Consider the following 24,601-nt stretch of genomic DNA (forward strand, 5'->3'; position numbering starts at 1 on the left):
AGACCTGGTTTAAAGTGAGAGTAACCCTTGCTGCTGGTTTCAACTGTTCATTGCTGTGAAGCTTCTTCAGTATTTACTGTTTAATGTATGGATACAAGTGCTGATGCTGCATTCAGACTCTGCTTTCAGATTTTCAGCAGTCCAGTCCAGTGCATCTTCTCAGCCTCATATGTCTTACCATAAATTAGAAAGTACTATGGAGAGCTGATCACTTTGGTGTCTTTACAGCTGCAATGTCTAGTGACTGGGTTTGAGGAATGGAAGTGGGGAATTTGTCTCTGTTGATTTTACCACAAAGAAAATAGTATGAGGTAATTTTTGACAGTCTTGGCCAGGGCACAATGGTTTACATGGAGCAGAAGCCATGCCACTTAAATAGTATCAGCCCGGGGCCATTTGAAATGAAGTCTGATTTTAAATTTACCCTCCAAACACAGAATGCTCTTGTAGCTCCTTGCTATTCATAGCAGTGCTGTTACTTGAATTCTGGGCTAAGAGCTGAAAGTATCTGAAGGGCCATGCTCATGGGCTCTTCTACTGATTACTTGCCTGCATGGGGGATTTTTTTTAAATTTCACAATAACTAGAATGTACTTTGTGAATTTGGCCCAGCAGCATCTATACTTTAACTGTATTCAAAACACATCTGAATTCTGCTTTTGTTTCAAAACAGCCCCAAATACTATTAACTATTCTCTTTCTTTTGAGAATTGTCAGAACCAACTGATTATATAAATGAATATTGCCATATGTTTCTTCTTTAGGTCTAACAAAATCCCTTATGGGTCTTGCTAGCACTCTGGCAACTGTACAATGGATAAGAGAACTGTCACTTTAACAGAGTTTCAGTACCTTCTCAGGGAATCCTCTATAATCAATGGTTTATTGGGCCAGGCAAATAATTTGTTCCCTACTGGAAATTTATTTCAAATATATATATATATATAATGTGTGTGTGTGTGTTTAAAGGCAAGCTGCCAAAGTAGAAAACATCAGTTTATTTAGTTCACACTAAGAATGTTAAAGAAATCAGATTTGTAACCCATGACACAATTTTTTAAAAATGAATATTTAAGATTTTCAAAAATTGCTACAGTACAAAAAGTGTTTGTGTTTGTGTGTGTGTGTATTTGTATATATATCTATATTTATATCTATATGTATATATGTATATTAACCAGAAATACTGACTCTATCAGAAGTCCCCACCCCAGTTTTCTCTAATATTTCTATGTGTAATTCACGTAGCTCCAGCTTCTTGTGAAGTCTTTCAGATCAGTACATGGCACATAATGGTATTGTTGGCACAGGTTCAGAATCAGAGTCCATATCCCAAACTCCAGATGTTCAGTCCTTTTCCTTTATTTCATCTTAACTTCCTCTTTCTTCATAGGCTTCTTTGCTTGCACATTTTTTTCTCTTCTCCCATAAATGCACGCTTTGAAAATGCAGTTTCCTACAGGTGTGTTCATTTTTATAAAAATATATTTGGCACATAGAGTGCTGCTGTTTGAGTCTCCTACTGGTAAACAGAAATAGTAGGTATAGGTAACCCATTTTTTTTTTTTTTACAGGTTCACCAATGGAATCCTGTTAAGGATGAAAAGAAAATAAAGATTAAATTATAATGGGTAAATTTAGCCAGAACATATTTGGGTTGTTTTTTTTTTTTTTGGTAATATCTCAGTCACGCATGTTTTCATGAATACTTGATTAGTTCTTTTCCCTACATTAAAACCATCATTATTAATATTTATCCTCTTAAGACACTGGATGCTTCCATCTTTCATGAAACTTAGTACCACAATAAGATTTATGGATATAAATGAAAATGGTAATTGGTAAGTGTCCCAATGGTAATAGTTCATAGTCAAAGAATGATGTTAGGGATAGATTCTATCACCCAGACTGGGACATTTAGCCTTACTACACAATGAATCACTAAAGATCACACAGAAATGACATGCTGAGCTCCTGTGTCTGTTAGAACTGTTGCATCCAAAATGTATGCCACTTCACTGGTTTGCCTGCGGTAGCTTTTCTCTGCATACACTGCAGAGTATTAACTCACTTTCCAGTTTCATTCATACTAGACTCCTCCTGTGAAGGACAAAGTAACTTGGCTGCTAGATTCATTATTGTATGAGTAAACTGAGTCCATTAATATCTTACCGGTTGGCTGGAAAGCTACAAAAGCCCACAGTTATGAGGAAGGATTGCAGGGTAACATGAGGAAGAGCCCCAGGTGCTCCTCATTTAGTCGAGCTCGCTAAGCAGAAAAATCCATGTTGTAAATACACAACCACACAGTCAGCTTGATGTAAATGGATAGGCTAAGCCTGCTGGCCAGTAGCTAGCAAATTCTGCTGCTTTCCTGGAGCCTGGGGACCTTTACCAAAATGGGGGACCCGAAGCCCTGATATTTGATGGAGAGCCATCATGCAGCAGCAATTACCCGACTATTAAAATACCTTAAGAAAAATCTTTTCTGATAGTTTTGCTAGTCACGCCAGAAGCAGTAAACACTGGAAGGTCTCAATAGGGATGCATATTGCCATGTGCTTTCCAACTCAACTTTACAAAACCAAGAAGTTGGAATATTTTGGATAATGTTCTTAAAATACCCCCAGACTTTGGGGCCAGCCTCTCAATGGCAAACCGGCCCTTTTGCACTTCTCTTCTGGTCCAAAGGATCTGCAAAGCAGCTGAATCTCCCAGGCAGCCAGTTCTTAACTCTCACTTAATTCTGCACTCCCTGCCATGAGGAGCCTGGTTAGAGGGAATGTGGGCAAAATGCTACTGCACCAACTGTACTCAATTGATGAACAACAACTTAGGGGGGGATAGTCATTTACTATTGAGGGTACCGTGTACAGGGGCAAAACTGAAGCTAGAACCAGGGACACATAATTAGGTCCTCTATGGATTGGCATGTACCCAGACTATTCTACCCAGAGAATTCCTGGATCTTCAACCCTTATTAATGGTCACACATCTCTAGCAGCAGTATTGCATATTTCTGTTATGAGATTGATATAGCACAATCATTGTTTTTAAATAAGCATTTCAGATTGGCTTATCTACTTAAACATCTCTTGAAAAGCTTCAGATTTGTACGGCTCACCTAAAACTTGAGTGTGTTTTGTGGGAAAGCCTTTTGCATCAGGCTGCAGCTTTCCAACAATTGTGCTGGTAGAGATGCTTCTCAAGAATAGTGGGAATGACTCAGCAGCTTAGCTGCTCTTATTTTACAGTTTTATCTCGTAAATATGTTTTCCGAAATATAATTTATTTCTCTGATCATCCTTGAATTCTAGACCTTTTCACATTCAGACTAAGCAGCATATTGAGTGGCTTGGCAGATGCAAAGAAGATGAGCACTAATGCGATTTTCTAAAGTTTAAATGCCCTAAAGGAATCCATAGAAAATTGGTTAAACACAAACAGTAGAGATCCCACTGAAATTTCTCTTTAGCTGTTTATTTGTCCTTTTCTTACAGCTCGCTCACAACATAATATTCTTTAAATCTTCTATATGGAAATTGTTGCTTCTAATAATGAGCATGTTAGAGTTTGGATGTGCATGTATGTGCTGAATATACATGGTATGCATGTGTGGTTTTGCATATATGCACATATATGTGTGGGCTGTTATTTATGTCTATGTGTGCATATATGGTTTGTGCTTCTCCATGCATGAGTGACTACCTATGTATAGTATCAGAGGGGTAGCCGTGTTAGTCTGGATCTGTGAAAGCAGCAGAGAATCCTGTGGCACCTTATAGACTAACAGAGGTTTTGGAGCGTGAGCTTTCGTGGGTGAATACCCACTTCGTCAGACGCAGGTAGTGGAAACTACCACTACCTGCGTCTGACGAAGTGGGTATTCACCCACGAAAGCTCACGCTCCAAAACCTCTGTTAGTCTATAAGGTGCCACAGGATTCTCTGCTGCTTACCTATGTATGTGTATGTGCAGACATGATGTATGCATACCTCTTCATATGGTCTGTGGAGCATGTGCATATGTAATTTTTGCATGTAATTGAGAGTGCATATGTGTGCAAACATGACATGTAATGAGTGCATGTGTGTGTGCGTGAGGGAAATTTTCATAACACTTTAAATGCTTCAAATATGCATTTAATTTAGATTTAAGAAGACAAGATTGTACGTGAAATAAATACTACATCATAATTAAAATATATTTATAGAGGCTTAACAACCATGTAAGAGATACATATCTCATTTAGTTATTAAACATTAATTAAATCTTCACAATTAATTGATAGTTATTGTCTTTTAGATAAGTATCTTATTAAATCAAAAGGGTCTTTCCTCCGTAATGATTACTCTGACTAAGGTGAATGGAGAGGAATAAGTCCTCAAACACCTTCCTCCTTATTAATTATTGTAGCACGTAGAGGTCTGAGCATTGTACTGGATGCTAAACAAAATCATTGTAAGAGACAATCCCTATCCCCACAGAGCTTACATCCTAAATAGACAAGCTAGACAAAGGACGTGTCATCATCCCGACCATTTAATAAGGGAGAACTGAGGCAAACAGAGACTTCTGTAAGATCACACTAGGAACCTGTGATAGGGCTGGGACTTGAACCCAGGTTTCTGGGAGGCCAGTCTAGTACCTTCACTGCAAGACTTGTCTTTCTTTGACTCATAGACTTTAAGGTCAGAAGGGACCATTCTGATCTTCTAGTCTGACCTCCTGCACAACGCAGGCCACAGAATCTCACCCACCCACTCCTGTAACAAACCTGCTCACCAGCCAGACACCCATTTGGGGTCAGGAAGGAATTTTCCTCAAGGGCAGATTGGCGGAGGCCCTGGGGGGTTTTCACCTTCCTCTGCAGCATGAGGAATGGGTCACTTGCTGGAGGATTCTCTGCAACTTGAAGTCTTTAAACTACAAGTTGAGGACTCCAATAGCTCAGACTTGTTTGCTTCCCATGTATGCCCATCAAGCCCTGGGGATGACTGAACTCTATGGAAATATTCCTGTTGATTTCAATAAGCTTTGGATCAGGTTGCCACATCTCAGTTCTGCAGGAGAAGGACTTGTCCATACTAGGAAAGGTTTAATGTATAGCTATACTATTATAAGCTATCCCAGCAAGCTCTCTAGTGCAGATGCAACTTAGACCAGCAAAACAAGGCTTTTGCCAGTGTGGCTTACACCGGTTCCCTGAGTATAATACGCTATACCTGAAAAAGCACTTTTACAGCACAGTGGGAAAAGGTAAACAGCAGGGTCCCCCAAGGATCTGTCCTGGGACCAGTGCTGTTCAACACATTTATAAATGATCTGGAAAAAGCAGCAGTGACAAAGATTAGAGATGATACAAAATTACTCAAGATAGTGAAGTCCAAAGCTGACTGCCAAAAGTTACAAAGGGATCTCATAAAACTGGGTGACTGGGCAACAAAATGGCAGATGAATTCAATGTTGATAAATGCAAAGTGATGCACATTGGAAAACATCATCCCAATCATACATATAAAATGATGGGGTCTAAATTAGCCGTTACCACTCCAGAAAGATCTTGGAGTCGTTGTTGATAGCTCTCTGAAAACATCTGTTCAATGTCCAGCAGCAGTTAAAAAAAAACTAACACAATTTTAGGACTCATTAGGAAAGGAATCAATAAGACAGTAAATATCGTAGTGCCATAATATAAATCCCTGGTACACCCACACCTTGAATACCACATGCACTTCTGGTCACCCCCTATCAAAAAAGATATATTAGAATTGGAAAAAGTACAGAGAAGGACAACAAAAATGATTAGGTGGATGGAACAGCTTCCATAGGAGGAGAGATTATAAAGACTGGGACTGCTCAGTTTAGAAAAGAGACAACTAAAGGGGGATATGATAGAGGTCCATAAAATCATGACTGGTGTGGAGAAAGTGAATAGAGAAGTGTTGTTTACCCCTTCACATAACATAAGAACCAGGTGTCACCCAATGAAATTAATAGGCAGTACCTTTAAAACAAACATAGGGAAATACTTCTTCACACAATGCACAGACAACCTGTGGAACTTGATGCCAGGGGATGTTGTGAAGGCCAAAAGTATAACTGGTTCAATAAGAATTAGATAAATTCATGGAGGATAGGTCCATCAATGGCAATTAGCCAAGACAGTCAAGGACACAACTCTATGGTCTGGTTGTCCGTAAACCTCTGAGTGCCAGAAGCTGTGACTGGATGACAGAGTCACTCAAATTGCCCTGTTCTGCTCACTCCCTCTGAAGTATCTGGGAACAACCACTGTCAGAAGACAGGATAGAGGGCCACATGGACCATTGGTCTGACCCAGTATGGCTATCCTTTGTTTTTATACTGGTATAACTGTGTCTAACCTACTGCTTTTGTTGGCATAATTTACACTGGTACCCTGAGCAAAATAATCTATACCAGCTAAAGCGATTTTTTGCTGGTATAACTGTGTTTATACTAGGGCTATTGCTGGTATCAAAATGTCACCACAAATCACTGATAAAATGTCACCACTGCACTGACAAAAGCTTCTGGTGTAAAACTGACTTAGATCTCTACCTGAGAGTTAGAAACTGATTTGTCATGCAGTGGGGATGACTTCCCAATGGTCTCTCAATGACCTTTCCTTGGTACTCTGAAAGTGCTATTACTCTTAGAAGAAGATGACCGTCTGGTTGTTTTTTTAAATGCTTCTAATTTAAGCTCGCTTTTTCTTTTGTTTAAGACCACAAGCTACTGGTAGATGTCCTTGGTCAATAAGGGTTTCAGCATGCAAGGTGCTGAACAGCTTGCCATGATCCAGCAAAGCATTTAACCATAGATTTAACTTTAAGCACCTGAGCCATGCTGTTCTGTTCAGCACAGCCTGAGTGCTCTGCTCCTTGCAGGACTGGAGCCAAACAGCACGTTGCTGGCACAGTACATTTGTTCTGCTCTGTGTTCTCTCTGTGCCCTGGTTGCCCAAGTGCAAAATATCTCCTACAAGAGAAAGTCAAAGACTATCAAGAACTTTTTCTTAGGGAGTTGGGAGCCCAAATGATCCTTTGCACCTTCCTCATTGTTTTTATCTGTAACCAGAAAAAACAGGTAGTCTGTAATTTGTTTGATGTTTTTTAAAGCAATCTGTTTAGTTCTCTTGCTGGAAGTGGACTACAGAAATATCAGCTTTCACCCATGGAAAGCACCGAAGTCTTAATTAACTGGATTCTTTAGAATACTTAATCTCTTGTAACTTGTCTGTATATGCAATGCTATTATTCTTCATAAGACAAGCCTGGATATTTTATGATGACTCATTATCTGTTAATATTAATACAAAAATGTACTGTTGTTAGGCAGAATGAGGGCATCACAGCAGCAGGCTGCAGTTTTCAAAGCAGAGAATTACCGTAAAGTGCTGTGACTTCTACCTACTCTGTGTGAAAGCTGGGAGAGTTTCAGCCCTACGATACTGCTAGCATTTTAGACTCCCCAATAGTCATTTATATAATAACATTTATACAGAGTTATGTAAGTGTTAAGCATTATTATTTAATTTATGCACTGTAATCTGTATGTAATATTTATACTGCATTCTGAAGGGCTCCTGTGCGCAGACTAGGCCAGCAATTGATGTGCCTTATAGAATTTTATATGATCTCATTCCATGTTGGTTAGTCAAACACAGCAGGAAGCCAGAATTCAGGACAGGAATCAGGTGAAACACCAAATTTTGATTCACAGGAGTCTGTGCAATACCATTCAGTTTCTATCTCTGAGATACTCTGAATTTTAGTTTTGAAGAAAGGCCAAGAATTTTGATTTTTGAAATTCAGCCAAATCAGCCAAGTTTTGTCTGGTTCCAGGTCAAACCCATGTAAAATCTCTGTCATTTTCAAGATGTCCACTGGAAATGGTAGTCTGTTCCAGGGTCCCCAGAAATTTCTCCTAAAGTAGCAAACCTCAGAGGGTCACAAAATTGGCCTGCATTCCAGGTTTGTAATTGGAACTGGATGAACTATTCATCAAATTTCAAACTTTTTGGTTTGCAAATCCCCTGTGAGCAGATCACAATTACTATTCATTGTCCTAACTTATTCACATTCAGCTAATGTTTAAGGAGAACATATTTTAGCCTCTGAGTTGCTCACAAATTTTTCACTGCTGGTGGTTTTTTTAGTATTCAATATCTGCTTTCAACTTTCAGTCGGAACTAGTTGTTTCACCTGATTTCAGTTAATTTACAAAAGCTCTGTGCAGACCCACTCACATGTTCTCTTCTTGGCTCTTCACCATTTCCCTCTCTAGCCACATACCCTCTCTGTGCCTCAGTTTCCAAATCTGTGAATTGGGATAATAATTACTAATCAAGAGTGCTGTGAGGTGTAATTAATTAACACTTGTGAAATACTTTGAGTTCCTCTGAGGAAAGGTACTAGAAATGTTCAGTCTGATATAATTTATATTATTCCATAAATTAAACTATAATTTAGGGTGACTTTCATGACTGGATGGTGAACAATGCCCTGTGAGTGGCCTGGGTCATGCTACAGCCAGTCCAATCCTGCATTTCTTACACACCCCAAACTCTCAGTGAAAGAGGTTTAAATGCTCTGGGAAAAGGAATGCAGGATCCAACCTCTGTATATAAATGGTTTTGCTCTCTCTAGCCTTCTTTCCAACTCTCCTGAGATGCAGCTGGTTAAAGTCGACTTATTCAGCTTCAGGCTGCTTTGCTGGTATTATCAAATCCAGCCAAGAAGATATTCACATCTGCAGCAGATGGCTGCAGATTGAAGTCAGCAAGAACTTCTAAATACATTTTACATCACACACAGTCCTAGAAATAGGAGCTGGGAACCAGTCTCAAGCTCACCATTTCTCATTGCATTTTGAAGGGTCAGTCCAGTGACAACACAGTACAATGACAAATAATAATTCCCAAGTTAAACATCTCAAGATAGCCAGTGTGGCCAATCCTTGTTCGAAGGACACTTTGTCCTAGGTAGTGACATGTGAACCTTAAAGTATTCAGTTTGGTCCAGCCAAGGTCCCAGTCCTGCAGAACCTTATGTTTGTGAGTAGCCCCACAGAGCACAGTGGGGGCACACATGGGGAAGGGTCTCTAGCCTACATGTTGTGTGGCATTAAATCATCACGACACTATTGAAATGTTTTTTTTAAAAAAAGACAAGAGTCCAGAACTGCAGACTCTTGCTATCCCCACTGAATTTGGAGGGGTGGATAAAAAGGGACATGGAACTAAACCATCTTTGCTTTGAGTATTAAACACAGCAGAATTGACCTAGAGGTCAAACCCATCCTGGTTAATCCATTTTCAGTGCCCAGTGCTCTTTGTGCACCTCCAGAAATATTCTGCAGCATGAGCTAACATCTGCTTTAGAAAATAAGGTGTTGGGGCATCGATGCATCCTGGGATTTGGAGCTTTATAATTCAACTCACATCCCCCTCATTAATGAAGCAGGGGCTTGGCCTGTTGACATTTTACTTCCTACACCTCGTGGAAAGGAATTTCTGTACATGTGGGGAAGAACTTTTATCCATTACTGACCTGAGCCCCAGTCATGTCAGGGTGTGTGTGATAGCTTACAAGGTGTAGTGCGTTTATCATATTATCTTTCTAATGTAATGGAAAAGCCCTGCATCCATCTGGCTCTGATTGGTACAGAGATTTTACCACAACAAAAATGAAACTCCTCCAGCCATAAACCAGGTTCTTGGTTGCCATGTTCATTTTCAACTACAAAAGGAATGTCATTTTCAGCTTTAATCAGCGTGAAAATTATAGCATTGCAGACAAAGAAGAAAGACTCCGATGCGAATCCTGATAAAATATTTGCCATCTGGTATATCCCGTCCTAATCAGTGCACTTAGTTAGGTGCACATTTCACCTTGCTTGCCCAGACAAACCATACCAAGCCACAGCAGAGACTATTAACTTTTTATTCTCTTTCCATTCTAATCTAATTATATTTCTGTGTTCAAAAACTGAGCATCATGTTAAAAAGGTTATATTGAGAAAGTCACAGTTAGGGAAGGTTGGAAATTTCATTTAGAGTGAATATGTGATTCATTAGAGAAGGGATTTGGAACTGACCAATTAATTTGCCTGAGCACATGGCTCAAACGGGCAGTGCTGCCCTACAGTAAAATGCCACATCGTTAATCCTAATTGCTTTTCCTCCCACTGCTATCTGCAATGCCACCTTCCAAAGAAAGAAAAGCAGGAGGAAATGGCACAAGCTAAAAAAAACAACAACAAAAAAAGGGAGAGGGAGAGATCTGCAAAACAATGTTTTTTATACTAGTTTGGGATTATCAGCCCCCAAGCTCTGAGGACTTCCCAGACAGACTAAGTGATGGCGGATATGGTTTCCTGCAAGGTAGAGAAGGGGTTTGTCGCTACTATTGCAGTGGAAGCACAAAAAGGTTGCTTATTCCAGAATCCCAGCTTTTTCAGCTCTAGGTTATCGACGGACTATGCATAGAACATGTGCAGTCTCTGGAATTCCATCATGCAACAAAAAGGTTAATCACAAAAGGAAGCCATTTAATAGCACTGATGTTCACAACATTTGCTGAAAGCAAACCAGTTCTAGAAATGTTCCCGCCTGTGACTCAAAGTCTGGATCCATAGGTGAACTTCTAAAAGGTTCAGTGTGCTCTGATCTGGGTGAGCTAGCTTGGCCCTCTAAGAGTGAGAGGCCATCACTTCAGGAAATCCAGGGGTGAATGGGTCTTGAATTCCAGTTCACGTCCACGTCTAATTCACCAAATGGAAAAGCCATTTTAGTACCAAGTCCCGTTTTTATCTTAGAAGACATTTACCATCCCCTGCAAGGGACACCTAGGTCAAGTAAAATGTTTAAAAAAAGAATCAGGTAGCTGGTAAGCATCACACAGGGAATACAAAGGTGAAGGAGACCTCGCTATGCACAGAAATGTTCATAGTTATGTGAGGTGGAGTGGTTGGAAAAAAAATGTGTAAGAGTGGTACGTACCAGGAAATAGACACATGGCGTCTGCCCTGCCCCCAGGAAGTAAAACAGACTTCGGCCAGTCAGCAGGAGATTTCAAACCATTTCTCAGACACAAAGGCCACAGGAATTAGATGCCGATCAGAAGAAGAGGGTCTGCAGCGAGCAGAAAAATGGGCTTGCGCGTGCTGGTACGTAACACACAACAAGCAAGCCTCGTCAGGCCTGCTGCCAAAATTAGTGGTTTTTTTTTGTTTTTTTTAAGAGGAAAAAAATTCTCTAAAATAATGCTTTGAATGGGCTTATTGGCCTTTGCCATTGAGAGTTGTACAAAGAAGATGAAATTTAATGCCATGTGTTTTCAGTGGAAATGGAAAATATTGAAATAAGGTAACTCTTAAGCCAATTAAGGATCCAAATCTGGGGGGTTTTAGACAGTCCAAAGATGAGTCACAGTATCTCCATGTTTTTTAAGTATTTTTTTCTCTCTCCTTTTCTCCTGAACTACTTTCCTGTTTTTCCCAGTTGCAGTGCATGATTGTCGTCCCGATACTGCACTGACAAATTGAGATTGGTCACGTGGAAAAATGCAGGACATAAGGGGGACAGCTGGTTTATTGCTGGGAGAACTTACGACTTTACCATCGTTAGCGACTTATAATGAGACTGCTCAGACTGAACCAGTCTTCAGAGAAAAGTGTGGAGACCAATATATTCCAACAAAGCATTACCTTAAGACAAAAAAGCAATGAACCCTTTCCAACCAATGCTCATATACCAATGGACAGCATTAATAGCAGCGCAAACAATAGACACTGACAGTGATCAGCACCATGCAGAGACAGGACAGAAAAACAGAACAAAAATCTCCCCCCTTTGTGCCCCAGCATTGGTGGCTGGAGTTCATGTGAGAATTAACATATACATACACTCAATGAAATGGTTTGAAAATCCTTGCCAATTCTCTGCCTCCCAAGATCGGAGGAAATCCCAGAATATGACAGCTAGCAAAATTCCACGCACACACACACAAAGATATTTAAAAATATGTTTATTATAATTGTTTGCTTTTAGATTTCTGTTCGTCATGCACTTAGAATAAAGGACTTTATAATAAATATCCCTTAGAGTTCAACATGGTTATACATTTGAAGAAGGTTTGGGGTGGGGGATTATTATTTTTTCACTTCCAATAAATTGTTTTCTAGCTTTGACAGCAAACATACATTTACTGTGCGGGGCAATTCTGGAAAATCTCTGCACCAATCAATAGTGAAAATCCTCCTCCGAAAAAACATAAACAAAACTAACAACATACCCAGCACCCCATGCAATTAACCCTTTACTAGAAGGCTAACATTTTTAGTGTTTCTTTGTGGGTAAAGGTAACTTACCAAGTTCTCCAATCAGCCTCACTTTCCACACAGACAATAGACATATAGAAGAATGGCTCAAATCTTTAATTCCATATTCTGTCAACTCCCCCTTATTAATGCATCATTATTTCACACCAGACAAAATGGATTCATGCAGCCTATTCTTGTGTTAATCACATTGTCACTTAAATCTGAATAGTTTGCCAGATGCCACTTAAGAAGGCAGCATAGAAATTCTGGAAGATAGATTTGAGGTAAATTTCCTTGCTAGAAGTGGGAGAGGGGAGTTGAAAAATGTGTGGTACTACACAACAGCACAGCTTAACAAGACGTGTTCCAGGTGAGCCTAGCTGGCATTGCAAGGACAAAAGCAATACTTAAAATTGCCATTTAACGGGCATTAAAATTAATTGATGGCCTATGGCTATGGGTCACATAGGCCATGAGTAATCATTTGTCCTCATTTTAAGACAGAGAAGTTTGGTATTCCCGGTTCTACATAGTAGATGGTGCTACCAAACCAGACTCATAGCTGGCAAATGTTTCTAACTGACTTGTTAAATCTGGGAAGGAAAATGCACATCATGGCTTAAAGAACCACTGAAATCCAATGGTGTCAATTTCCTTCACTACCTGGATTTTATTGATATGGATTATTAATTGGAATTTCTGTTACATATCAAAATAATAACTCGAGTGTAATAGCTTAAGGAGATTTTTTTTAACCCTGAATAAATTTGAATCCTCTAAATGTAAATGTGCATGAGAGATTGTAGAGTAAGAGATTGCTCAATGCCTGTCTTACCTATTTCCATTGAACGTTGTTTTATAATCACTGGGCGAGTGTAACATCTCTTCTGTATATACTGGCATTGGTGTCCTGATGCACTCATGGGAGCACTGCAGTGTTTCATTGTAGGCTGTGAATATGTCCAGGTTACTGGGCACACGGGCTGGGGTGAAGTCCGTCAAGTTCTGGCAACTCTCTTCCTGCTGATTGATTTTGCGTTGGTGGCTGTTCCGCCGTGTGTTTCCACTTTGCACACAACTGGGTGTTACATTTTTTTAAAGAAAGAAAGAAAAAGAAAGAAAGAAAAGAAAAAAAAAACACAACCCAAAATGCAACTGTGACCCTTGAGAGGAACTTACATTACCTACCATTAATTATACATTATTTAATATTAGATTATAATTCATAAGCACTTTGGAAAGATCAGCCATAATCAAGCAATCAATTCCCTTTATTTATTTTATTTTTTATATTTAATTTAAATTTTAAACGTGAGCCTTTTATTCTCAGAAGAATTACTGAGATAAGTGATGCAGCCATATTTGCAGGAAGTTAGAGCTTTCTTGAACAAAGATTTTAAACAAAAACAATCAGCTTAACCCTTTTGTGTCCTTGAAGCTGTTATGGCAAATAATGGCAGGAACTTGGTCTGTGAGAGAAGCACTGGGACTCAGAGAACATGTACAAATACATTGGATAGGTTCAGTCATTGATTCTGAAGCCTCACGTAATCATACCTGACAACTCACTGGTGTGTTAGTCTACATGGAAGATTCTATACTTCAGCCCCTTCCACCTACTGCAGCTCATGAGTTTGACATGGGATGTTATTCTGGCTTCTAGAAATGTACTGTATTTCAAGATCTATATTGCACAAAATAGGGCACCTGCTACACAGACATTACATATCCTGGGCAATTTGGAGAACCATATGTACGGTCATACAATTCAAAGATGGCGACCTAGAGAAACTTTATGCAGAATAATAGTGAAAGAATCCAAATCCATCAGCACAATACTCAGAAGCCTAAACAGACCAGCACAAGATCAAAATAAATGGTGGAAACTGGTGGACACCTCAGGCACCCGAAGGTGCATGAGGATAAAGAAAAGAAAGATGTAGAGCCATTTGTTATTACAAACAACAATTATGGGAGGAAGGGCTAGAGAGAAAAGAGGGAGAGGGAATCCTTAAGACCGATCAGGAATATTTACATCTAGAGGTAGGTTAACCTCTAAAGTCAAAGTTTCAGGATAAACATTGGAGTGCTTTGCTCAACTCCTTTGTTTCCCCTATCCCCTAAGAAAAAGCTTCTTGTGAGACTTGCAGCCCCTTTGGTTTTGGCCGAGTTAGAAATACTGAAAAATTAGCCTCTCACATGCTAGTGTCAGTATTTTTCATTGGCACAGTCATTGGAGGGACTTTATCTCACCACCAGCCTTTTAACTATCATGTCTGATGTGGTTGAAACACTCATGTATTTTTCACTCCTGGAGTGAAATCCTGACCCCACTGAAGCCAATGGTAAAGCTCAGATTGACCTGACTGGGATCAGGATTTCATCCCTGATCTCTCCCACATCCTAGTCCAGCCAAGAATAGTTGCATCCCTAGTATTTCCAGTTCCAAAAGAGTCCAGGATTGTTAGAAATAGTTCTGAAGTTTAAAAAGGACATGGGGTCATTTTCAGACTTGTGATGCCATACCTATGATAGCAATCACTGTGGCTTTCCAAAGTTTAAATATCATCATTGCAAAAGATATAACTGAGGCAAAGAATTTAGTAGAATTCAGAAAAAGGTTAGGGGCTAAATTCTTTCCTGGCATAATTCCATTTCAATGGATTTACACTAACAGAGAATTTGAGTGTAGGCATTTGTAAGGATAATGGGAATATTATGCTTGATAGAATATTATTTTTCTTTCAGACCATAAGAAAACAAGCTAGCTGATGCAGGTGAATAAGAAACTTTCCCTCGAGAGCACATTATTCCATAATTGTCCATTATGGGCATTCATCCAAATCCTGGACTACATGGACCCATGGTCTGATGCTGTCTGGCTGTTCTTATGTTGTTCCAAATAAGCCTAAAGTTTCAAACTTTAGTGCTAAAGCTAGTTGCCTCAATCCTGAACAGAAATGACTTAATGTGCAAAACTACTGAGCACTGACTTCAACAGCACATCAGATGGCTTGGCACTGCGGTAAATCAGGCAACTTTATTTAGTAAAATATGGATTTATTAAGATCCTGACTTTTTCCATATAGGCTTGAAAATGCTAGCTATAAGTATCAAGTGGGAATTTCAAAAGTGCCTGAGGAAATTAGGCAATCAAGCCCCACTGAAAGTCAAGGGGAATTAGACACCTGTGAATGTTAGAGGCTTTTGAAAATCCCATCCACTAACCCTATAACCTAGATTCATGGCTTGCATAAGCAGGAGCAATTCCACTGTTGTTAATAAAGTTACAACCACTTACACCAGTGATTGGTTTGGCCCCTTGTGTACATCCAGACGTCCATCCATAATGCCCATAATGGTGATCTGTACAGTTTCCATTGATTTCTCAAACTGAAATAGACATCTGCTAAAGATAAGCAGTTCCCCATACTGCGAATTTACACAGATAATATAAACTTTGCACTGCATAGCGCAATCATTCATCCTGACGTGTTTATAAAGTGGGTAAACTACTAACCCCATTTCATACAACTGACAACTGAGTCACAGAGTGGTTACATGACTTGCCCAAGGTCACATAGTCAGTCTCTGGCGCGAAGGGGTTCACAATGTACACATTTTATCTCCCTGCCTACCACTCTTGTTACTCCACTCCATTGCCTCCCTTGGTTCCTTGGTATATACAAGGACTTAAAATACAATTTGACAAAGATTAAAGCTCATTAATAGATCACAATACCACAAGGATTTGGGCTCTGTTTTGTTCTTGCGTAATACCTCTGAGTGACATTTCCTGATATTTTATCTGTTATTTGAAATTATCCAAAAATGTTTTATTTTGGCAGATTTTTTCCCCACATGGGACTGATCACAAGCAGTTCTCTCCAAGTCTTGCTATTTGACCTGTGCTAATTAGTTGAGATTGATCACATAAATCTTGTAATATTGTTTCAGTTTTCTGTTTTGAGGAGTGTAGAACACTCTAGTTTGTCAGGAAAGAGAGGGGGGAAATGGTAAAAATGTTTGTTGAATGTTTTCCTGGTTTTTTTCATTGAAATATTGATGAGTTTTTGAATAATATTTTAAAAATTAAACTGATGCTAAATTGGTTAAAAAGGGGGAGGAGGGCAAAAATCTCATGTATTCTCCTTTTTCCCAGTTTTGTCATCAAAATGTGAAATTTTGATAATTTTTTTCATCTATATTTTGACATCCAAAAATGTTGGCCAGCTCTAATATGCACTTCTGTTGTGAATTTAAAATTAGCTTTCTGCAAATGCTGGTACATGAAACTCTACATCCTCTTTCTACGAGCATCCATGCCAGGAAAACTGAATCGCAGAAAGTGGACAGATGAGAGCCACCCGCATGTTCAAAGCAAACTCATTTATAAATTTGAGTAAATATTCTCCCAGAATGTTTTGCAGTATTCGTCCAGCTCTAAGAAATACCAATCCCCTTCAAGAAGTTGTTGGGCATCTAGAAACAGAGGCATCTAAAATCACTAGTGTTTTGAGAAATTCTTGCCTTGTAATACATATTTTAATGGCATGTGAAAGTATATATGTCTGCTACAGGGCTGACAAAAACACTTCTTCTAAGAACGTTACAAACATTTTCAACCGTTTCATTTTTGTAAGACTCTAACAATACCCAATTGTGATTTGTGTTCAAAAACATCTCAGTGGAGAAGGTGTGTATGTTCTAACTAAACAGGACATAAAATGAGCCTTCTCAATCCTGTTTAATGAGGGGATTCCGGATTATCAGACTTTTAAATATATTTCTAGTGTCACTATCTTATTTTATCCAATCACGTGAGGAGAATACTGGGATCACCTGAGGGAAATTACACTATATGACAGATAAGCTTTGAAGCTATTAGAGAATATAGTTGCTGGGGGGGAAAAAACTACAGTAAACGAGAACTGTGTAGAAAAGAAGCAGAGTTACGCTGCATTTTTTCAGATTACCCATGGGTGCAATAGCATTATTACATCCAGCAAAACTGACCTCAAAGTAGGACAATTTCTCTTGGAAAATAGGTAAAGGCAGGAATGCCTGAAGCTAAGAACTAACCTATTTTACTATATGCATAGCTGATGTTGAGGAATAAATGAGAGCAAATTAGGCTAGAGTAGCGTATGGGCACTCTAGGGGATATGGTGAATGTAAAACTGGATGCATTCAAGAGGCTCAGAAGATGCATTCAGTCCCTAGAGCTGTAGAAAAGGTCAGAAAATATAATTATTATATGCTGAGCCTGTCTTGTGTTTAAAGGAATAGCTTAGGTTCAGACAATAACTCAGCAATAAAGTCATTCTATTCAGGGCAGGGTGCATTACCCTTGTGGGGACACCAGAGCAGTAGAATAAATTACTCTGACCTCGCCAGAAGATGCCACTGTTGAGCACCTAAACTAAGAGTGTGAAATACCATACTTTGCCAGTGTGAAGTCCAAGGGGTATTATGAAGTGAAGCTGAATCACTTAGCTGTGGCAATATGCAAACTTCCCGGATTTAGGGGCCTTAAAATGAGATGCAGTTGTGTAACCTGCATTTTGATATGAATCTGGTGGGGGGGGGGGTGAGTGCATTGACTAGCAGTAGTCATAGAGTGCTACCTCTCTTTCTCTCACCACAGTGCTTAGCTGACACATTAGTGGTGGAGGTGTTTTCTCAGTTGCCCATGTGCTGGGCACAAGCTGGTTTGTTTTCCATTCCTGCAAACACGGCTTGATAGTGCAAGGTTGGGCACAATACCAAATTCTAAGTTCTAAATAAAAAGACAGATTTCAAAGAGAGTTGAGGGCCCTTCTTTGAAAAATCTCATCCTAAACAAAATATTTTTAATTTCTCTGCAACTCTTTGGGGCTCATTCCCATGACATCTGAGCATTTATTGATTTTTTTTTAATTCTTTGCAATTCAAAGGAATCCCTCCCTCCCTCCTCATCCCCAGTCTACCCCTCCGCACACTTCAGCACCAGCACCAACACTCAGGCCAAGCAGGTTTACAGTGGTCCTTACCAATTTTTTAAGACAAGAGTTGTTATCAGAGCAGCTATGACCATGATGAGGGACACTGTGATTGTGATGATCTGATGGACTGCCAGACCTGCGAAGAAAAATCAACAGAGAGTGGAGATAGGAAACAAAAGGAATCCAGGATATTAACGAGCAAAAACCCGAACTGCAGTTGAATTACTTGGTAAAACATCAAGATCTGCTCAAGTCAAGACTTCCAAGCTCAGTGAAGCAGATGCAGAGCCAGCAACAAGGCTACAATTCCACCCAGGTTCTGTGGGGATGACACAAGAGTGCAAAGCCTGAGAAGGGTGTACAGGCTGGGGACTCCAAAATGGTGGCTCTGTAACTCACTGTGTCCGTGTGTGCTTGGACCTGAGTCTGCAGTGGCCACCTCTCCCTTAGCCAGCACAGCAGGTTCCCATTGCTGCAGTCACCTTGCTAGGGAAGGTCCCTGCAACCCTCTAGATGCTGCCTCTTCCCTATCTCCTCTTTAGACTCCAGGGGCTCCTGGCACTGCCACCTCCCCATCTTTCCTAACAGACTCCCAGGGCTACAAGGCTCCCACGACCTCTGCTTCCCTTTCTTCCAATCAACCTTACAGGATTCTTACTGTTGCTTTTCCAGGACTCTGCCTCTCTCGCTCTGCTCCCAGCAGCTCAAGAGATTGTGATTCACTCAGTGGTGTACCCTCTTTGCATCCTGAGCAGCTCAGGGCCCCCGCACTACTGTCCCCCTTGTCCCTAACTGAGTGCCACTGCCTGCTCCAGCACGACAGAGTGGCCTAAGCCCTGGGCTTGGCACCGCATTCATAAATGCACAGAGCGGGGTTCTGTAATTTATGGGGAATGAAAGAGTTTATTTGATTGAAACTGACTGGCTGGGATTCAAACTCTCTAGAGATCCTGAGTCCGGCTCTGGTATGAACTACATCACAGGGAGGCTGTAGGGCTGCTTCCTGACACCAGCATGGGAATATGACAGTATGTAATTCAGTTAGATGGGGAATATGAATGAAATTTACACGCAACACCAGTCGCTGCTGCCTTCCCCCCAAAAACCCCTAATAACCATTGGGTGGCACTGGGAGATAACTCTCTCCCTGTAAATCCTGCTTCATCCACTGAAGTCAACCTGTCTCAGAATTTGCGGCATGTATCAAGCCTTGGGGGATAACATGAGATACTAATTCTCTCCCTGCTCCTGCCAGCTCCTCTTCCCATTCCTCACAGTCCTTTAGGGCCAGATGGGGATACCTTTATTGCTGTGGAATGGGAAACAGCCCTACTGAAGTCACACCATGAGCCGCTACTCCACAGCAGAGGATCACAGTCTGGCCCTAAGTATTTTGCATAAATAATGATTTTTAATAACCTTTTTTTGATGAGGTTGGCTTAGCTGAAAAATGCTGGACTGACCCCTTGGGCATCAAAGCTCTCCCAAAAGACTGCTAGCACAAGGATAGTGGCCACATAATATACCTGAGCCTTGCCATGCCAGACCGAGCGAAAACGCAGCCCCATTCTATCTCCTGAGTGCCCACTGCAGCGTTAGCTCCTGACACCTATCCCCTAAAAATGAGAGCAAGACTCATTCACTCTCCCAAATCATTTCACTCGAGGCCAGCAAGCCACCATCAGACAGCAGCAATTTAATTTTCTGTCTTGTATTATATAAAATAATCTTTAAACCAGGCTTCTTAGTTTCTATCCCCTCAACTATGTTCCTTGTCAGCCTGAATTAGGCATGAAAAACTGAAGAAACATAAAGACATATACCCTCTGGAGGAAAGAAGGAAACTTTGGTACAGCTTTGTAGCGAGAATGGGATTAACCATAGATAGTAATTACAGTACTAAGTGTTATCACTTAGAAGGTCAGATGGGCTCATTTTCTCCTAATTCACCTTACACGGGGTATAATTTTGGCTCGTGCATCATTCCTAATAAGCAGTTTGAAAACAAAAGCATCTCAGTGTACAGTAGGTTTGCGGCTCTGTGCATGTGTTACAGTTGCAATTTTGCAATGAAATGATTTTGCTGGCTGCCGCCCAAGGACACTGTCTTTCGCAAACAGATGTTAGGGCTCCAGTGAATATTATCCTGGTGTAAGAGACTTGTAATAAATAAATAAATGCAAGCGTGGCATTGAAAGCAGCAAACGTACGTATGTGTATAATCCACTGGTTTGATTGTTTCCATGTCTTGAAGCTCCATGTCAAGGGATTCCCAACCTGCTCCCTGGGGGTACATCCCACATTCAGAAAGAAGATCTAATACAATGGGCACATCTCATTGTCACCGCTTCAGCTGAAGTCACCGTACTACTTCGACAATTTACCCCAGCTTCAGATCTAGCCCAAAGCATCCTCTGTTGAATTAATGAAATGCTCCGAAGCAAAATTTCCCATAGTCTGAGTTTCACGGTCTGTAGTGAAAGAGGCAGGGGGGCTAACTAGTTAGGAAGGGCTTGTGTACACGTGGGAATTGATCAGCATGGTTATTGCGGAATAGGTGTGCTGGACTAGTCCCTTGTGTGAAGTGCACTAATTATTCCAGAACAGACTGTCCATAAGAGGACCTTTACATTCTCCCCCATGCTGGCCATGTGTCAGATGCAGCCATGGTTCTGCCTGTTCCTTGCCCCTCTCCAACCATTCTCTACTCCCCCGCTCTAGGAAGGGAATATACAGGGGCTCTCATTCTCTTCTGTTCTGTATAGTCCATATCACAATCTAGCCCTGTATTACTTTACTTTTTAATCAAATACAAAGCCTTCAGTTCCTCTTTAAATTCACCCCCCCTTCCCTGTTTATCAGTGTGTCTCAACAAGATTTATGACTCTCATTACTACTAATGTGACATGGCTAGTATCTTCCCCTGTCAGGGGCTGACAGCTCCGCCTGAAAGGGACGGCCCCTACACACACCAGCCAGGAGATGTGCTCTAGAAGCTAAATGACAGCTGAGACCCCCTGGATGATGGCACTGAAATACCACCAAGAGAAGTCAGACACAGAGATGAGGATCTGGAGATGTCTGTATGTGCTACTGGCTTTCACTTAACTCAGAGTTGTTGCCTGCACTTATTCAAAGTACTGCTAACCTTCCAGAAATGTCACTGAAATTTGTTTCTGACCTGAAGAAGAGTGAAAGACATGGACCAATACCTGACAACTGAAGTCTACTGTGACATCTGTTAGCTTCCGAGCAGAGGGAAAACGCCCTTCACACATCACTCAGGAAGAGAGATGTCACGACAGAGAACAGACATTATGTAGTTTGTTTCCTTCCAGATTCTGCAACCCTTATTCACACTGATTAGTTCTTACCTAGGAGGTCAATGGGTTTACTCACTTACCTCACAACTGTAGACAGCCACATTTCCAAAGGCCCCTCTGACAGATACATCCTTCTCTCTTCCACTCTTTTAGCCTGGAGACTCAAGATGACCCATGTGCACTAAAGACCCAGGATCAGATCTGCTGATGTAAATAGGCATAGCTCCATAGTAGTGAAAGGAAGGATGCTGATATACATCTGCTGAGGATCTGGCCCTCCAGATTCTGTCTATCCACATATCTGTCTGCCTCCATATTTATGCTTTGCTGATCTGAGCACCGGTGCTCCATGTACACTACTCACTATTATTTATTTTTCATTATTCAAGTTTAAACTACAGCAGCCTCACTTTCCATCTGGCAGCCTCCTGGAGGAGGTGGACTTTTACTCAACATTATAGTAAAAGGATAAAATATTGAAGCTGTTTATAGCATGTTGAAAACATCAGTGAGAAGTGACATCTTTTTAAGAAGTGGTGCAGACTTCTGTGCCAAGATGCATACCAAGTATAAATCAAACACTGAATACAGTGATACCAAGGTCACCTTTAACAAGCCAGATTTACCAACACTTTCACTGCCAAGCGTTTGGGTAATGATAGCTTGCAAGGGACTGGATACTTCCCCCCGCCCCAAAAGTTGGTTTGTTAGATATGACAGAGCAGAAGTACCGCTTAGAACCGTAGGATGCAGCCAGCTCTGGTGAGTACCCTGCTAGGACCAGGTATCTGGAAGGGAGCTATGACGCAGAGGCCTATTGATGGTTAACTATTCTGTCAGCAAAAACAACGAGGACTGGCACCTTAGAGACTAACAAATTAGTTTGAGCGTAAGCTTTTGTGGGCTATAACCCAGTTCATCAGATGCATGGATGAAGTGGGTTTTAGCCCACGAAAGCTTATGCCCAAATAAATTTGTTAGTCTGTATCAGCAAAAACAATGAAGAATCTTGTGGTACTTTACAGACTAACCTGGCTACCCCTCTGAAACCTATTCTGTCAGCAACTCTATCAGACCTCTTTGTTTTGAAGATACCTGGCCCCCTCGGTAACCCAGCGTGAGAGATAGTAGACTAATGTTTCCCCTCCTTTGAATGTACCTCTCGCATTTAGAAGAATATCTACCAAAAATCCAGTCACATGGACTTGAATGAAATATGGGGAGTTTTTCAGGAGAAACATCCTGTAGAGTTTGCTGTTAATGCGCTGATGGTCATTGCAGCATCAACGCTTAGGAAAATATGGGTGTCCACACAGTGCGCAGAGGCGGTCAAAAAAGCGAACAGGATGTTAGGAATCATTAAAAAGGGGATAGAGAATAAGACAGAGAATATCTTACTGCCCTTATATAAATCCATGTTACGCCCACATCTTGAATACTGTGTACAGATGTGGTCTCCTCACCTCAAAAAAGATATTCTAGCACTAGAAAAGGTTCAGAAAAGGGCAACTAAAATGATTAGGGGTTTGGAGAGGGTCCCATACGAGGAAAGATTAAAGAGGCTAGGCCTCTTCAGCTTGGAAAAGAGGAGACTAAGGGGGGATATGATAGAGGTATATAAAATCATGAGTGATGTGGAGAAAGTGGATAAGGAAAAGTTATTTACTTATTCCCATAATACAAGAACTAGGGGTCACCAAATGAAATTAATAGGTAGCAGGTTTAAAACAAATAAAAGGAAGTTCTTCTTCACACAGCGCACAGTCAACTTGTGGAACTCCTTACCTGAGGAGGTTGTGAAGGCTGGGACTATAACAATGTGTAAAAGGGAACTGGATAAATTCATGGTGGCTAAGTCCATAAATGGCTATTAGCCAGGAAGGGTAAAGAATGGTGTCCCTAGCCTCTGTTCATCAGAGGATGGAGATGGATGGCAGGAGAGAGATCACTTGATCATTGCCTGTTAGCTTCACTCCCTCTGGGGCACCTGGCATTGGCCACTTTCAGTAGACAGATACTTGGCTAGATGGACCTTTGGTCTGACCGGTATGGCCGTTCTTATGGGTGAAAGCAAAACGATGGTGCACAAAAAGCCTTGAGCTGGACGGAGGAACATGGTGTCCATTAGTGCTTCTGGTGACCGTGTCAGCAGAGGAACCTATGCTGCAGATTCAGGTTTAGACAATGTTGGGAGGAGGTTTATTCAGGCACAGTGCTCGCTCCCTGCCAGAAGGAACTACCCGTCCTCCCACAGAGCTATGGCCAAGGAGGCGAGAGGGGAAGGGGAGAGGTGGAAGACACAGACATGAAAATCTAAACAAGACATCACATCCAGATTCACTAACTTAACCATGAGAGGCTGACTGAGAACAAGGGCTAGCCAGGTTCAGTGCAACCAAGTACTACACACACACACACACACACACACACTCACACACTCACGCATGGCCATAATCTCAACCTACTCTGATATGCAGAGCTGAGGCAATGGCTATCAGCTGCATTGGGAAAAATGTCCATTCACAGGCGGAGATGCTTATAAGAGAAACTCCGGAAAGCTGGAAAGTTCCTAGGGTGCATCAGACGAACTCATCCTCCTGTGGACACTGCAGCCATGGTCTATCTCTAGGCCATTCTTACTAGGTGTCGGTGAAGGTGACTAGGGTGTCCGACCGGTCCTACTGTTCCATTATTACTATATTAGTGCCTGGGCCCCAACTGAAATGGGGGGCGTATTGTGGTAGGTGCTGCACATACACACAGCACAAGTCAGTCCTGGCCCCGAAGGCCTGACAGTCTAAAAGACAAAAGAGGAGAGGAGGAACAGACACATAGAAGTGAAGCGATTTGTCCAAGGGCAGTTAATGTAGCTAGCCGCAGACCCCAGTTGTCCCCGCTTCCTCTCAGTTGTTGCTGCTTAATATTCCTTATAACAAGTAAACAATT

At 41.1% G+C, this 24,601-nt stretch overlaps 1 protein-coding gene across 3 annotated transcripts in view; it reads right to left on the reverse strand.

Moving 5' to 3' along the window:
- Nucleotides 1-973: 973 nt before the first annotated feature.
- AJAP1 (adherens junctions associated protein 1) overlaps nucleotides 974-24,601 on the reverse strand; it is a 110,432-nt gene continuing 86,804 nt past the window's right edge. For 2 of the 3 annotated variants that reach the window (XR_012654770.1, XR_012654769.1), the window contains exons 3-6: nucleotides 18,381-18,468; nucleotides 13,184-13,426; nucleotides 11,027-11,158; nucleotides 974-1,590 (exon numbers count right to left, since the gene is read on the reverse strand). Coding sequence is in view for 1 of the 3 variants with exons in the window: in XM_032763762.2 (XP_032619653.1) it covers nucleotides 1,569-1,590; nucleotides 13,184-13,426; nucleotides 18,381-18,468 (353 nt within the window). In the remaining 2 variants the exon portion in view is untranslated. The remainder of the gene's footprint in view (nucleotides 1,591-11,026; nucleotides 11,159-13,183; nucleotides 13,427-18,380; nucleotides 18,469-24,601) is intronic. The other variant, XM_032763762.2, reaches the window with a different exon arrangement.

Source organism: Chelonoidis abingdonii, chromosome 23 (assembly GCF_003597395.2).
Source record: "Chelonoidis abingdonii isolate Lonesome George chromosome 23, CheloAbing_2.0, whole genome shotgun sequence".
Lineage (NCBI taxonomy): Eukaryota > Metazoa > Chordata > Testudines > Testudinidae > Chelonoidis > Chelonoidis abingdonii.